At 43.3% G+C, this 12310-nt stretch overlaps 1 protein-coding gene across 3 annotated transcripts in view; it reads right to left on the bottom strand.

Annotated features, from left to right (window-relative positions):
• The window catches only part of LOC114766850 (DNA polymerase alpha catalytic subunit-like), a 42126-nt gene that overhangs the window by 29404 nt on the left and 412 nt on the right, over positions 1 to 12310 (bottom strand). The window contains exons 2-26 of one of the 3 annotated variants that reach the window (XM_028958140.1): positions 12103 to 12227; positions 11896 to 11992; positions 11695 to 11775; positions 11307 to 11419; positions 11133 to 11195; positions 10944 to 11045; positions 10713 to 10851; positions 10458 to 10614; positions 10011 to 10186; positions 9678 to 9790; positions 9481 to 9594; positions 9320 to 9394; positions 9100 to 9238; positions 8771 to 8925; positions 8586 to 8670; positions 8437 to 8498; positions 8272 to 8361; positions 8062 to 8178; positions 7797 to 7972; positions 7357 to 7486; positions 7031 to 7150; positions 6849 to 6948; positions 6429 to 6553; positions 5987 to 6136; positions 5143 to 5265 (exon numbers count right to left, since the gene is read on the bottom strand). In XM_028958140.1, the coding sequence (XP_028813973.1) occupies positions 5143 to 5265; positions 5987 to 6136; positions 6429 to 6553; positions 6849 to 6948; positions 7031 to 7150; positions 7357 to 7486; positions 7797 to 7972; positions 8062 to 8178; positions 8272 to 8361; positions 8437 to 8498; positions 8586 to 8670; positions 8771 to 8925; positions 9100 to 9238; positions 9320 to 9394; positions 9481 to 9594; positions 9678 to 9790; positions 10011 to 10186; positions 10458 to 10614; positions 10713 to 10851; positions 10944 to 11045; positions 11133 to 11195; positions 11307 to 11419; positions 11695 to 11775; positions 11896 to 11992; positions 12103 to 12227 (2927 nt within the window). Of the gene's footprint in view, positions 1 to 5142; positions 5266 to 5986; positions 6137 to 6428; positions 6554 to 6848; positions 6949 to 7030; positions 7151 to 7356; positions 7487 to 7796; positions 7973 to 8061; positions 8179 to 8271; positions 8362 to 8436; positions 8499 to 8585; positions 8671 to 8770; positions 8926 to 9099; positions 9239 to 9319; positions 9395 to 9480; positions 9595 to 9677; positions 9791 to 10010; positions 10187 to 10457; positions 10615 to 10712; positions 10852 to 10943; positions 11046 to 11132; positions 11196 to 11306; positions 11438 to 11694; positions 11776 to 11895; positions 11993 to 12102; positions 12228 to 12310 lie in introns of all 3 variants that reach the window. The other 2 variants (XM_028958132.1, XM_028958123.1) reach the window with 2 other exon arrangements.

Genomic DNA, 12310 nt, shown 5'->3' on the forward strand with positions numbered 1-12310 from the left:
GACCCTGCTATCAGAAGCGAAACAGGCGAGAAACACACACAGCCACCGCCAGGACACTCAGTGCACTAGACCGAATTTGTGAAGGGTGACTGCATCGTCCCACCATTAGCTACTGAGTGTGGGAGGCTTTCAGCGTGCACACACACACACACACACACACACACACACACACACACTCTCTTAAGACGAAGGAAGGATGAACCATTAGGCCCGGAGAATTGGCTCTGTCGGCCTCAACACCTCACCGAGTGAAGCTTTTTTATAAGGGGACGCATTAAATAAAAGCGGCAATAAACATCAGGACTTCGTGTGCCGCTCGGGACTTGCGTCACTCCCCAGCAACTGCTGCAGATATGCGCATGTGTAAACAGTAAGCAGATTGCTTTTATAGACATTATAGCTCCTCTTTAACCATAAGGAACTTAGATGCTGCAGCCTCATTCACTCATAATAACTGTCACAAGGGCCTTTATTAGAAATACCCTTTTCGTAATGCATTACGGGAGCATTTATAAGCCCAATACGTGACATAGCCACCCATAAACACGCAAACCACACACTCAAATGCCATCATTTCAAATGGACATGCTGGCCTGCATGCACTTATTTCCACATCCCATTTAAAAAGCACAGGGGGCTCTTGCTGGTCAAAGCACCACTTGTAGATGGGCGTCAGCTGCCCCCCCCCCCCCACCCTAAATATTGCCACGTCTTCAGCCCCCTCCCCCCCACCAAACCATGTGCTCCCACTGAGGGCATTCGAACGGTGCCCTCTAGTCCCCCCCCCCCAAGTCGCCGAGATCAGAGCAGGCATTTTAAGCCAGCAGCGGCACAGAAACCTTGTAAAAGAACGTATCTGGTGACAATTGTTTTGAAAAGCATCCTGCTGAAAGGCATTTTGTGGATGACAGTCCATGGCCTGAAATAACCAGAACTGCACAGCCTGTCAAGCGTGATCTATGGCCGATGCCAGCTCGTGTTCACTAACGCTCTGTATTCAACAACAGATTTGGACCCGCAGTGCAGAAAGTGTTATTTATTTCCCGTCGTGCGGATCTGAGCTGCCGGAGTCATCAGATGTTTTATTTTCACTCATTCCAGGCACTGGCTAGGGTGTATGACTAATAGAATATGAACATTATTTATCCCATCTTTAACTGCACCACACAAGCTACAACCTAAAAACACACACACGGTAAAAGCAGTACAGATTATGGGTGTTTTTCTGGGCATCGTTTGAAATCCTGGTATCTCAGAATTACTTCTTGATCGTCCAGACTGACTTGATGTGCCGGTAGCTCGCTATTGCCTCTGGAGGTATGCCGCATTGCTACAGCACGGATTAGGTACAAACCCCCCTGCTAGCTCTTTAGCATGCAAACTTGAGAAGATACTTGAAGTTTTAAAAACTCATAACCTGTCGGAAACCTTTTGATGTGACGACAGTATATAGAAAAAGGTAAATTATAATGGCGACATCACAAGGAAAGGGTGTTTCAGCGTTGGTCCACTACAGCCAGGCTGTGCCCATGCAGCAGATTCCTCAGTGGTGGGCTCATGGAGGCCTGAGCTCTTGAGGATCAAATATCCCCACAAATCCCACTCTGATTTAACACAACCGCCCAAAATCACTTGAGTGTCCACGCCGGCATCCAAAGCATGACACCAAATGAGACTCACTCTGCCGCCTCTGTATAAATACTCATCAAAAATAAACTGGGAGCATTGTTCTCCGTAAGCCCCCTGCTGATCTGTGTAAATATATTAGTTACATCCCATCAATGGCCTGGCATGCATGCATGCATGTATGTATACATACATGCAGCTTGCATCTCCAGTGAGTGTGTGTGTGTGTGTGCACGTGTGTGCAACATGAGCACCACATTGACAATATCGTACTAAAATAATCCGACCAGCAATAAACCTTAGCCAGTAAAGATTAAATTAGTGCTTTTCTCAAATATTGGGGGGCGCTGCCCAGGAGCAATGCCAGGGAGCGTGTGTAGCTCCTCCGAACAAGAGCATTCGTGTTATATGAAGTGCGGTGAATAAGCAGAGTTGGAGACGACTAACACAAGGACATCTGAGACCTGCGGAAAGCCATCCGTAGACAACATCTGCCAAGACATTCTCCTCTACAAAGAATATCCTGTCCGACGGATTCCCAACTGAGCAAATGTTATGAAGCACTCAAAACTATATGAGGAGAGATTTAAAAATGTACATTTAAGTGTCCGGCTAGGACCAGGAACGTCGAGAAGCAATGATGAAGGGTAATTGAGAAACTTCTGCCACTCCAGCAGGGCTAACACAAACACAAATCCAAAAATATTCCTCAGTCCCTGTGACTATTTGTTAAGTCCAGCAATATCAGGAGTAAATCCTGGAACCAAAGGCAGGTGGGCTGGGCGGCGGGTTACGACAGGCCTGATGAACTACCCCTCGGAAAGTAGGGGGCTGTCTTACATCTTATTCCAGGAAGGTTAAAAATGACCCCTGTGATTCCGACAACTGTGTACAATTTGAGCGCACTATGGATACACACCAATGCTTTACCAACATTACTATGATTGTCATGGAGGGAGATACTGCGTGATTTTTATATTTTGCCTTCCTAAACAAGGACCTTACTGATAATGGGTTTTGAATTAGCTCACCTTTAACACCAATAAAAAGGAGAAAAGGAGGAGTCAAAAGCTGGCGGCAGGGCAAGGTCAAAGGTCAGTCTCACTAGCGTTCCATGGCCATCAGCGGTACTGGCCAACAGAAGTCATAAACATGACTAGATTAACCCCCTCTCCACTAAGGGTGAGCTCTTCATACTGGCCTGCACACAAAAGGGCCCAAAAATAAAACGAGGGGACATCAATCAAGCCTGAACCCTCAGTATGTAATCCTAAACCCCTATTCCACTTAATACTTCACATGCCAGGCTAGCTAAGGGTTCGCACCAGAACAAATGTTTCATCGGAAAGGTCAAAGAGCAGCGGGTGGCTGTTTGCCTAGGCTAGTTAAAGGGCTAAAGCCAAGGGGCCGCGGTCGGCAGCCTTTGCTGTGGTGAGGGGGGGGGCTTCCCCTGGCTCCCTCAAAAGAAACAAACCAATAAACTCCAGATGGCAAAAAGCAGGAGCGCCAACCCCTGCAATCAGATACCGCCGAATACTTAATTCTATATTAAATATGCCCTACAGAAGCAGACCACGTAATTAAGTCTAAATTTGCTGAAGGGATTCTACGAGGATGTGGGGTCACATCACAAGTAGAGAGGTACACTTTGCTGAAGTGCCTGTTAACATTCAAGTATAAAAAAGTAGAATAAATAAAAAAAAAACTTTATTTAAATTTAAGTACATGGACGTTTTCACATAGCATTGATCTCTGATAGTTATAGTAATTTCTCAACAAAAAATGGTTCAGCTTGCTAAGATGAAAGAATGAAATAAAAGCTTAAGACTTGTTACCCTGATGAAATACTAGGGCAAAAGTATTAGAATGATTATTAAAATCCCACTGCTTTTATTAAAGCGTAATGTGTAGAAGGTCAATATTTCTTTTAACACTTCTGCCAAGAGTCTGGGGTTCTCTGCCTCTAAACCATGTTTAATGTGTGTACAGGTCTACAGGTGCGTAAAAAAAAATCTATATTGTACAACCATTTTCGTAAGTTCCTGTTACCGTCCCTCCCACTGAATTTACATCCTGGTGGCAGGTTAGCATTAAGATAACGCTGCTTCTCAGAAAGTGTTACATGGCTCTGCTAATAAAGCTGACCTGCTAAGCGCTCCCTGCTGACATGCCCAACCAGAAACAATGTGGGGACTAGCGGCCGGCCATCAATCATGGCCCTGCACCACCTGACGGAGGGTTACAGGGCAATAAAACCCGAGTGACACACTAACGGCGCCCACAATTGTCACTCTACCTGTCTGGCTTAAAGAATGCATGGACCAAGAAGAGAATGGCATTCTCGGTCAACCCTAAATCTAGCCCCTGAAACCTTGATGGCTTAAGTGTTGGCACAAGAAATGCCCCAGTCGTAGTCATGGCAGCCTCAGAATCAATGGAGATGCCAGGAAAGATCAGCTTTCCAGAAGCAATTAGGCTGCGCAATGGACAAGGGTGAATGAAACCTGAAGATCGGAGCAGCAAAAAAATTCAAATGAGGCTTCATCATCACCCTAGCAAACACGATATCCGCAAATGCAATCGACCTGTGGTATACACATAGCTGCCACTTATAAATAAAGACTAAATCAAAACAAACGGCAACGTTATACGTGATTAAAATTACGAAAGCGGCGCGGGCGAATACAGGCCAGTGAGGGCAGCGATTCATGCACACTGCCTGCCATCGCTGCAAGTCATGCACTTAGGCATGTTCGGTTCTTACATGCGCACATATAAACAAGAGTGGGAATAAGCGGAAATAAAGCTTAGCGTTCTTTGTGCATGATGTTGTGAGATGTGCCAGCAACACAAGCAAGACCCCAGGGACAAAGTCTTGCTCAAGCCCCTGCAGCAAGCAGCAAACTCAAATTCACATTCATTTCAACGCAAGGGTGTATCAGGGCTTTGATTGCCCACGTACGAGACTCATGCGGTAGAAATCGCTCTCACAGACACACACACACAGGGGAACTGTGACCTGCAGAAGGCGCACCGGGGAAATGTAAAGGGAGCGTAATTAATGGCTGCCTCCCAGCTGAATAATGCCATGCTCCACTGTGCTGTATTGTTGGAGTAGAAGAGAGGGTGATTAAATGAACACGAACGTGCGTCGGTTTATGTTACAGCAACCCCACCGACACTCAAAGCCTGGCCCCCGTTTAAGGCAAGAGCAGCAAGCCGGCAATCAAGTCAATGAGACATCATTTTGCAGAATAAAAGAACAAATGAACAGGTGAGCACAGAGCTGTTGGTTAACAATTGCCACACAAAAGGAGGGGAAAAATATCCCTATTCACTAAATGAAAAACGGCAGACTTTTAAGAGAGTTGCACCGGTCTTAGGGTGCCCTCTTCTGGCTAATAAGAAGGTTGTGGAAGTTGTGCAGGTGACATTTTCACGCAAGAACAGCCTCACTGTTGTTCTCCCACTGACAAGAGTGAGAAAGAAAGAAAGAAAAAAAAGTGTGTCACATACCTCCCGGCCTTGGTGGGTAACAAGGGCTGCCAGCGGCTTGGCATAGAATCGGCTGTAGGAAAAACCCAAGCATCCATACATGCTGTTAGCCGTGAGCTTCAGAGCCTTCTGTCTGATGTCATACTGCAGGAAAGACCAAATGAACAATAATAAGAGCATGCAAAAGGTAGATGCTGCAGCACTAACCATATACAATGTTATTATTATTGAAATAGGTTTACAAATGAAACCGATAAGGATCATCAGTCCAGCATATAATGCATCCGGAAAGCATTCACAGTGCACCACTTTTTCTGTGTGAAAAAGGGTTTGGCAAATTTTTTAAATAAAAACACTGACAAACGACAAATATTCACAGCCTTTCTCATGAAGCTCAAAATTGAGCCCAAGTGCACCCTGTTTACCCTGATCATCCTTGAGATGTTTCTGCAGCTTGATTGGACAAAACTACTAGGACTCTTCCTAGAGCTGGCCAGCCACCAAACAGGGGAGAAGGGCCTTAGGTCAGGAAGGCAACTAAGTACCCCATGGTCACTCTGTAAGAGCTTCAGAGGTCCTCTGTGGACAGAAGAGAACTTTCTAGAAGGAAAACCATCTCTGCATCAATTCATCAGGCCTGTATGGTAGACTGGCCCAGTGGAAGCCACTCCTTAGTAAAAAGCACATGGCTGGAGTTTGCCTGAAGGACTCTCTGTTCCAGGAACTGGGAGACTAGTCAGGATAAAGGAAAAGATGACTGCCGCAATGAACAGAGACATCCTGGATGAAAACCTGCTCCAGAGCACTCTTGAACTCAGACTGTGGTGACGGTTCATCTTTGAGCAAAGGTAGGACTTGCACTGACCTGGAGTAGCAAGTCGGGGTTGAGATCTGGCTGTTTCATCAGTTGCTTGACCTGACGTCGGCGTTCAACCAACTTTCGGATCTCTTTGGGCAGAACTCCCATGTCCAAGTCTGGATCTGGGAGCTGAGGAATCTCATCTGGACCATCGTCCTGGAATTAGAGTAACAATTAAAGCAAGCTTCATTCATAAAGTAAGTTTATTAACAGTATGGACACACACACACACACACACACACACATATATAAATCATACAATGTGATTTCCTAGATTTTTTTTTACATTCTGTGTCTGACTGTTCAAGTGTACCTATGATGAAAATTACAGACCTCATCTTTTGAAGTGGGACAACTTGCAACAACAAACACTGTGTTTTATTTAATCGAGCTGACTCAATCATCCTGTAGTCAGCTCAAATATATACATTTGCTCTGAAATCCACACCTCAGCTTTTTTGTGTGTGCCAGGGGACTCTCTCTGAACTGTGGTGAAGCAAATGTTGAACTCTTGAATGATGGATGGGTACAGGCTGTTGAAGTCCAGGAGCAGAATAAACTTATCATAGAAACCTGACGGTAAACAACACAAAACACAAGATAGTTAGAACAAACAATACACATACAGTAGAACATAGACTAAAACATGTACAAAAGAGCACAATGCACATACTTGTACATGCACGAAAAAACTAATTTCAATACTGACTTCTGTGTAAAATTCAGCTATAATTTATTTCAGTTTTATTGATTCTTAAGGCCACTTCCTCAATAATTCAATTTTATTATATAAAGAGCTTTATTATTTTATTTACTCACATTGCAGACACTGCAATGCGCGGATGTGGACTTGAGGAACGTCACTTACCCACTTTTGGATCCAACACCAGTCCTCCAGCATATGCAGCCTTTTTCCTCACCTTCTTAGACTTCCCTTTACCCATGTCTAAATCTTCATCGTCCTCAGCCTGCCATTACAGAAACAAACACAGAATCTGAATTAAAATATAAAACAAAAGGGGAAATCTCTGTCAGTAATCTTGACCATACCAAGTCCTGCTGAGTTTTCTTAAAAAACTTCTTGTCAGGAACAATGTAGTTCTTTTCATGGAAGGCATGGAGGAGAAGGTATTCGTTCCTCTCAGCACGCCCACCCATCAGAGTTCGAGACTGTTGGCAGAGCAAGAACGTGGAGCAATAACATTTAAGGCACACGTGTAAGATGGATAAAAAGTGTTACCATGGTAAAGATGTATGATAAAGCATATATGCGAACAAATAAAATCCCATTAAATTCCCTCTATATGAGATAGGCCTCATATAGAGGTTGTCAGCCAAACAATAATACTACCTAACAGAAGCATCTCTTTGCTCACCATGACATTGCCAGCAATGTTAGTGATCTGCAAGGCCAGGGGCAGAACGTTCAGCTCACACATGAGCTGCAGGATCAATCTTGCATCTGTCCATGTGAACTCCAGTAGGTAGAGCAGGTGAGGGGAGTCACTGAAACGAGAAGCATAACATAATTAGCCATTAACCAAGGGGGTAAATGGCAGAAGAAGCAGGGAAAGCCTGATGACACTAATCAGAGTGCAATCTGTAAGGGGCGGGCAATTTAATTTGCATGCAATATGACTATTTTCCCCGAAAAAGAGATCAGCTAGTGCAGATATACCATTTCATGGTCAAAACTATTTTTATACTGAAATGTTAATGTGGTTCTGAGGGGCTCTTAAATCCATTTCTTTTCTGTGTTTTGCCCAGCCCTAGTTTCAAAGCCTTTGAGGCTTAATGATATATTTTCCAGACTAACCAATACAAGTTCCTGATGTTCTCCTGAGGGATCACAGCACGCTCAGTCTTCAGAACCTGGGCCACCAGCTCAGAAAGATGGTAACTTTTACAGCGAATCAATTCTTTTGCTGAGATTTCCACATCACACACCAGCCGCCCACAGGTGGCGCTTTTTTCTGCAAAGCCACTGCGACCCTACAAGCATATACAAGGAAACATATGCAAACCAAGTCACAAGGTAAAACAAAGGCAGAATTCTATGTATTACAAAGACTTGGACTCACCCCCAATTTGGGCATGTTGGAACGCCGTAACCTTCCAATCTTGGACCAGTGAGGCACCTTACATACACTGATCCTCTGAAGCAGCACTTCCAAGTCAAATCCAAATATGTCATGGCCCTCAAAGACAGAAAAACAAGATACTGTTAATCAGGAAGATTAACTTGTCGTTTACAGCAATTTAGAGCACTAGAGTTTAATAACCATACTCACAACTAAAACATCAGGGTCAATTTTATGCATCTTGGCCAAGAAGAAGCCCAGCAAAGTCCGTTCTGTGGCTGCAACCTCCACCTTTACATTCTAAAACCAAAAGGAACTATGAGCAAGAAAACATTAATTGGGAGGTCACAACGTATCATTAGTTTTTTAACGTACCTTTTTCTTGAGGGCTTCTTGGAAGTCATATGGAAAGATGCAGTCATTGGGTTTGCTCACAACTGGGGAAAGAATATTATAACTTAATATGCAGTAAAATAAATAGCAGTCTCTTAGTGCAAATGACAATCAGGAAAAAAATCACTCACCACAGAAGTGGTTCTGGAATGGGGGTCGGGGTGGGGCCTTATCCAATGGAAATTTGTGATGAATGAGAGCAGCCAAGGACACAACCTAGGAGGGGTATGGTTAAGGAGATATTCCTATAACTACCATAATAACTATGTTAAGATATAATTTTTGGGGTTAGGGTTAGGTAAAGTGTTACAGTCACCTCATTGTGGTGTGTCTTTGGGTTCTGCACAGTCTTTAGACTAACTGACATGACCACCAGTGGGGGTGTGGGCAGGTCTTTGACCACAGTGATCAGGTCACTCTTCAGCACAGATGCCTCCACCTTACACCAACTTATGGGTTGACTGCTCAACTCTGCAAAAAATTTAGAAATGGGAGAATGTAGTGAAATTTAAAATGTTTTGAAATGAGAGCTTTGAAAAAAGATTTTGCACAAGGAACTCTCTGCACTTTTAAACAATAAAGCTAAACAATCTAAAGCTAAAATATAATTTAACTGTCATAGTATGTAAGTGTGTAAAGCCATACGTGGAGTCTTAATGTCAAGCCAACAGGGTCCACGGATCTTCCTGCTGAGGAGAAAGAGCTCAAGGCTGGACGTGTTTGTGCCAAAGACATGAGAAAATGTAGACCCTTTTAGGTCTGAGGGCAGCTGGGGCATCTCAGCCTGGGTGAAGTTGTTTTAATAAAATTTTAGTATGCAGTGCACAATGTATGAAACTACAGTATAAAAGTGCATCATACTTACAGAATACCGCACTTCAAGATACTCGCTCTGTGTGGGCACATCTGGAATCTCAAAGGCATAGTTCTTCTCTACTTTCTGACATAAGAATGGTCAGATTATAGTGCCATAAGAATAATTACTTTAAGATAAAGAGGTACATTGTTACAAAAACAAATCCAAACCTTGGATTTGAACTTCATAATCTTGAATTTCTCTGACAGGCTATTGAACTCCTCATAAACATCCATCATGCTTACAGGGGAGTCAGTCTGCTGGCCACTTGGCATGTTCATTTTCTATCGAAGAAAGAATTCTGTGTTGAGGTCTTCATTTGCTCAAATATGAATGAGCCATTACTGAAATTGGTCACACCACTCACATGCTCACGTGGAAGGATATATATTGTCCTTTCAATGTTCTTTACAGCCACACAGCAGCTGACGTGGGCTTTAGCCAACTCAATCCAGACCTTACCAAACAGGAACACCACACCTGCAGCAGATACAAAAGGCCACAGTACTATGGATCCTACTGGAACTATAGAGTGAGATATTTTAAGCATCGTATTGTACACCAGAGTGTTAGACAGAACAGAACATTTAATAAACATTAATATTACAAAATATTCAGACTTCATTTGTGGGTTATTTGCTCAATGATGTTTAATAAAGCAGATGTTCACTTTTCCAATGAGCAGAAGATGATGACTGACCTGGCTGACTGAACTGGTCCTCAAAAGCATCAAGCCAGTAGAAGCGGAACACCATTTCTCCATCAGGACCCTCCACCATGGGGAGACGACTGGAGTCCACCTGTACATCCACTGGAGCCTCATTCACCACATCTTCCTCCACACTCTGCCAGCAGGAACCTCCCATCAAACCAGATCTTAAAAATAAGTAGCCCACTCGTTTTAATGCAAAGTAACGGTCTCCTGCAAGGACCAGAGTAAGTCCAGTAATCTGAAGGCTGATCTATCTAAACGGTAATACAGCATCCTTAGAAAATTAACTGTAATCAAAATAGCAGGTCGGACCTTGAAATAAAGGCAAAGAACATAAAACCACGTAAAACCAAGAACAGAAGTCTATATGATAAAGAAGCCTAATCTGTCTTTTATTCTATAAACTTTCACAGCATTTCTCACTGAAAGACTCACATTAATGCTGCATCATGTTCAGGCTTAGGCTCCTCTTTGACTGTTGGTGTGGTCTCTGGGTCAGGCTCTACTTTAACAGCCACTTCCTCATTCTGCTCATCACCCACATCCATAGGCTCGTCAAAGTCCACCTCATCCAAGTGGAGCGTCTCTTCCTCTGAAAAACGGTTCCATTAACACACAGATGTATTTCTCAAAGGACAAGTTATGCAGGACTTACACAACCATTTCGCTAAGGTGTCCCGAGATCCATACCTTCCTCAGGTTCCTCCACTTTCACTTTCTTGACTGCAGGGATTGGTTTTGAGGACAAGGGTCGAGAAACAGCTCTAGCTGGAGGTTCTGCTGGTGATGGCCGGACAATAGCCTTTGACCCCAGAGCTGGAGAAGCATCCTACAGAACAAATTAGCATCCAGTCAATTAACATGAGGCGGTAACAGTCCCATGAGGCACACTGAACAACAGAGCTGAAACAGGGCAGAAACCTTTTGAGTTTGTGGTTTGACAGAAAATGGGTTCATCGTGGATCCCACAGATCTCTTCTTCTTCAATGTAACGATGGGTGGAGGTGTGAAAATAACAGGTTTCTGGAAGATTTAAGGGATGCATTTAAAGACTGTAGGACCACATTAATCTATATTACTGTAGAGCTGTGTTTTGTACCAAAAGCCTACCTCAGAGTGCAGATCTTGCAGAATGTCACCAAGCAGATCATCTTTAGAAAGATCTACATCTTTCTAAAATTCCAACAGGCAGAAATATAACATATTAAATGATTAATGTAAGCTTGTTTGATTCATGTAATGCTTTGAATTTTTATTTAAATAAAGGTCTTGTTTATAATTTACCTCTGCAGGTTTCTTCACATTACTGTTCATGAACAGACTCTTGATGCTATTGGGTTTGGACACAACCACTTTCTTAACATTCTTCTTGTCCTTGCCATCACCTCGTTTTCCACCTGCTTTCCACGCAGACACTATGTAAAAACTGCACTTTAAAGGATATTTTACATCTATGTAAACATCTACAGAAACTATGCGCAAACTCATTGTGCCACATAACAATGGAATGACAATGTTTATGATGCCAAGATGGTGCAGAACAAAAGCATTGTCTGTGGGTATTCCCACTAGTTATACAGTACTGTCACACTTACTTTAATTTATGCTATGAACCTATTATTGTGTTAGCCCTAACCTACCCACCTACCATGTTTTCCTATTAACTATTTACCTTTTGGACCTTTATCTGAAACGTCTTCTTCCAGATCTTCATCAAAGATCTCCCTCCCATCCTCCACGTAGCCTGTTCCATCTGGGCGGACAATAAAGGAAGTCAGGAATATTAAGTTAAATAAAGAATTAGCAGAAAGGTGAGAGCCCTGTACACGACAAGTAAGAATTATTAACAATTTAATGCTCTGTCTTTTTTTACCATCATCAATGATCCAGTCATCTTCCTGCCGGTCACGGACCATTTTAGAGTACTGCTCTTCATCCACCTCTTCATACACACTGGAAAATTCTTCCACCTGTCAACATGCAAACTTAGGATGCCACTTTGTCCACAAAGACGCAGAAAAATAAAACAGCAGGGATGTTTAAGATGAATACATGTGCAACAGCCCATGTAATCACTCGCCTCATATTTGAGTTTCTCGCCCTTTTTGGCTCTTTTAAGCTGCTCCAAAGCAGACTTGCGTCCAACCTTCTCCTTCTTCTCTCTTCTGGAGCGGGTGGCAGCAAGACCACAGGCATCCCCAACATCTGCATGAAGGCACGTGTGTTTACTTTCTTGACAGCTGAATGGCACATTTTGCTCAAACTGAAACGTCACGGACAAGGTGCTT

This window comes from Denticeps clupeoides, chromosome 2, assembly GCF_900700375.1.
Source record: "Denticeps clupeoides chromosome 2, fDenClu1.1, whole genome shotgun sequence".
In the NCBI taxonomy this organism is placed as follows: Eukaryota; Metazoa; Chordata; class Actinopteri; order Clupeiformes; family Denticipitidae; genus Denticeps; species Denticeps clupeoides.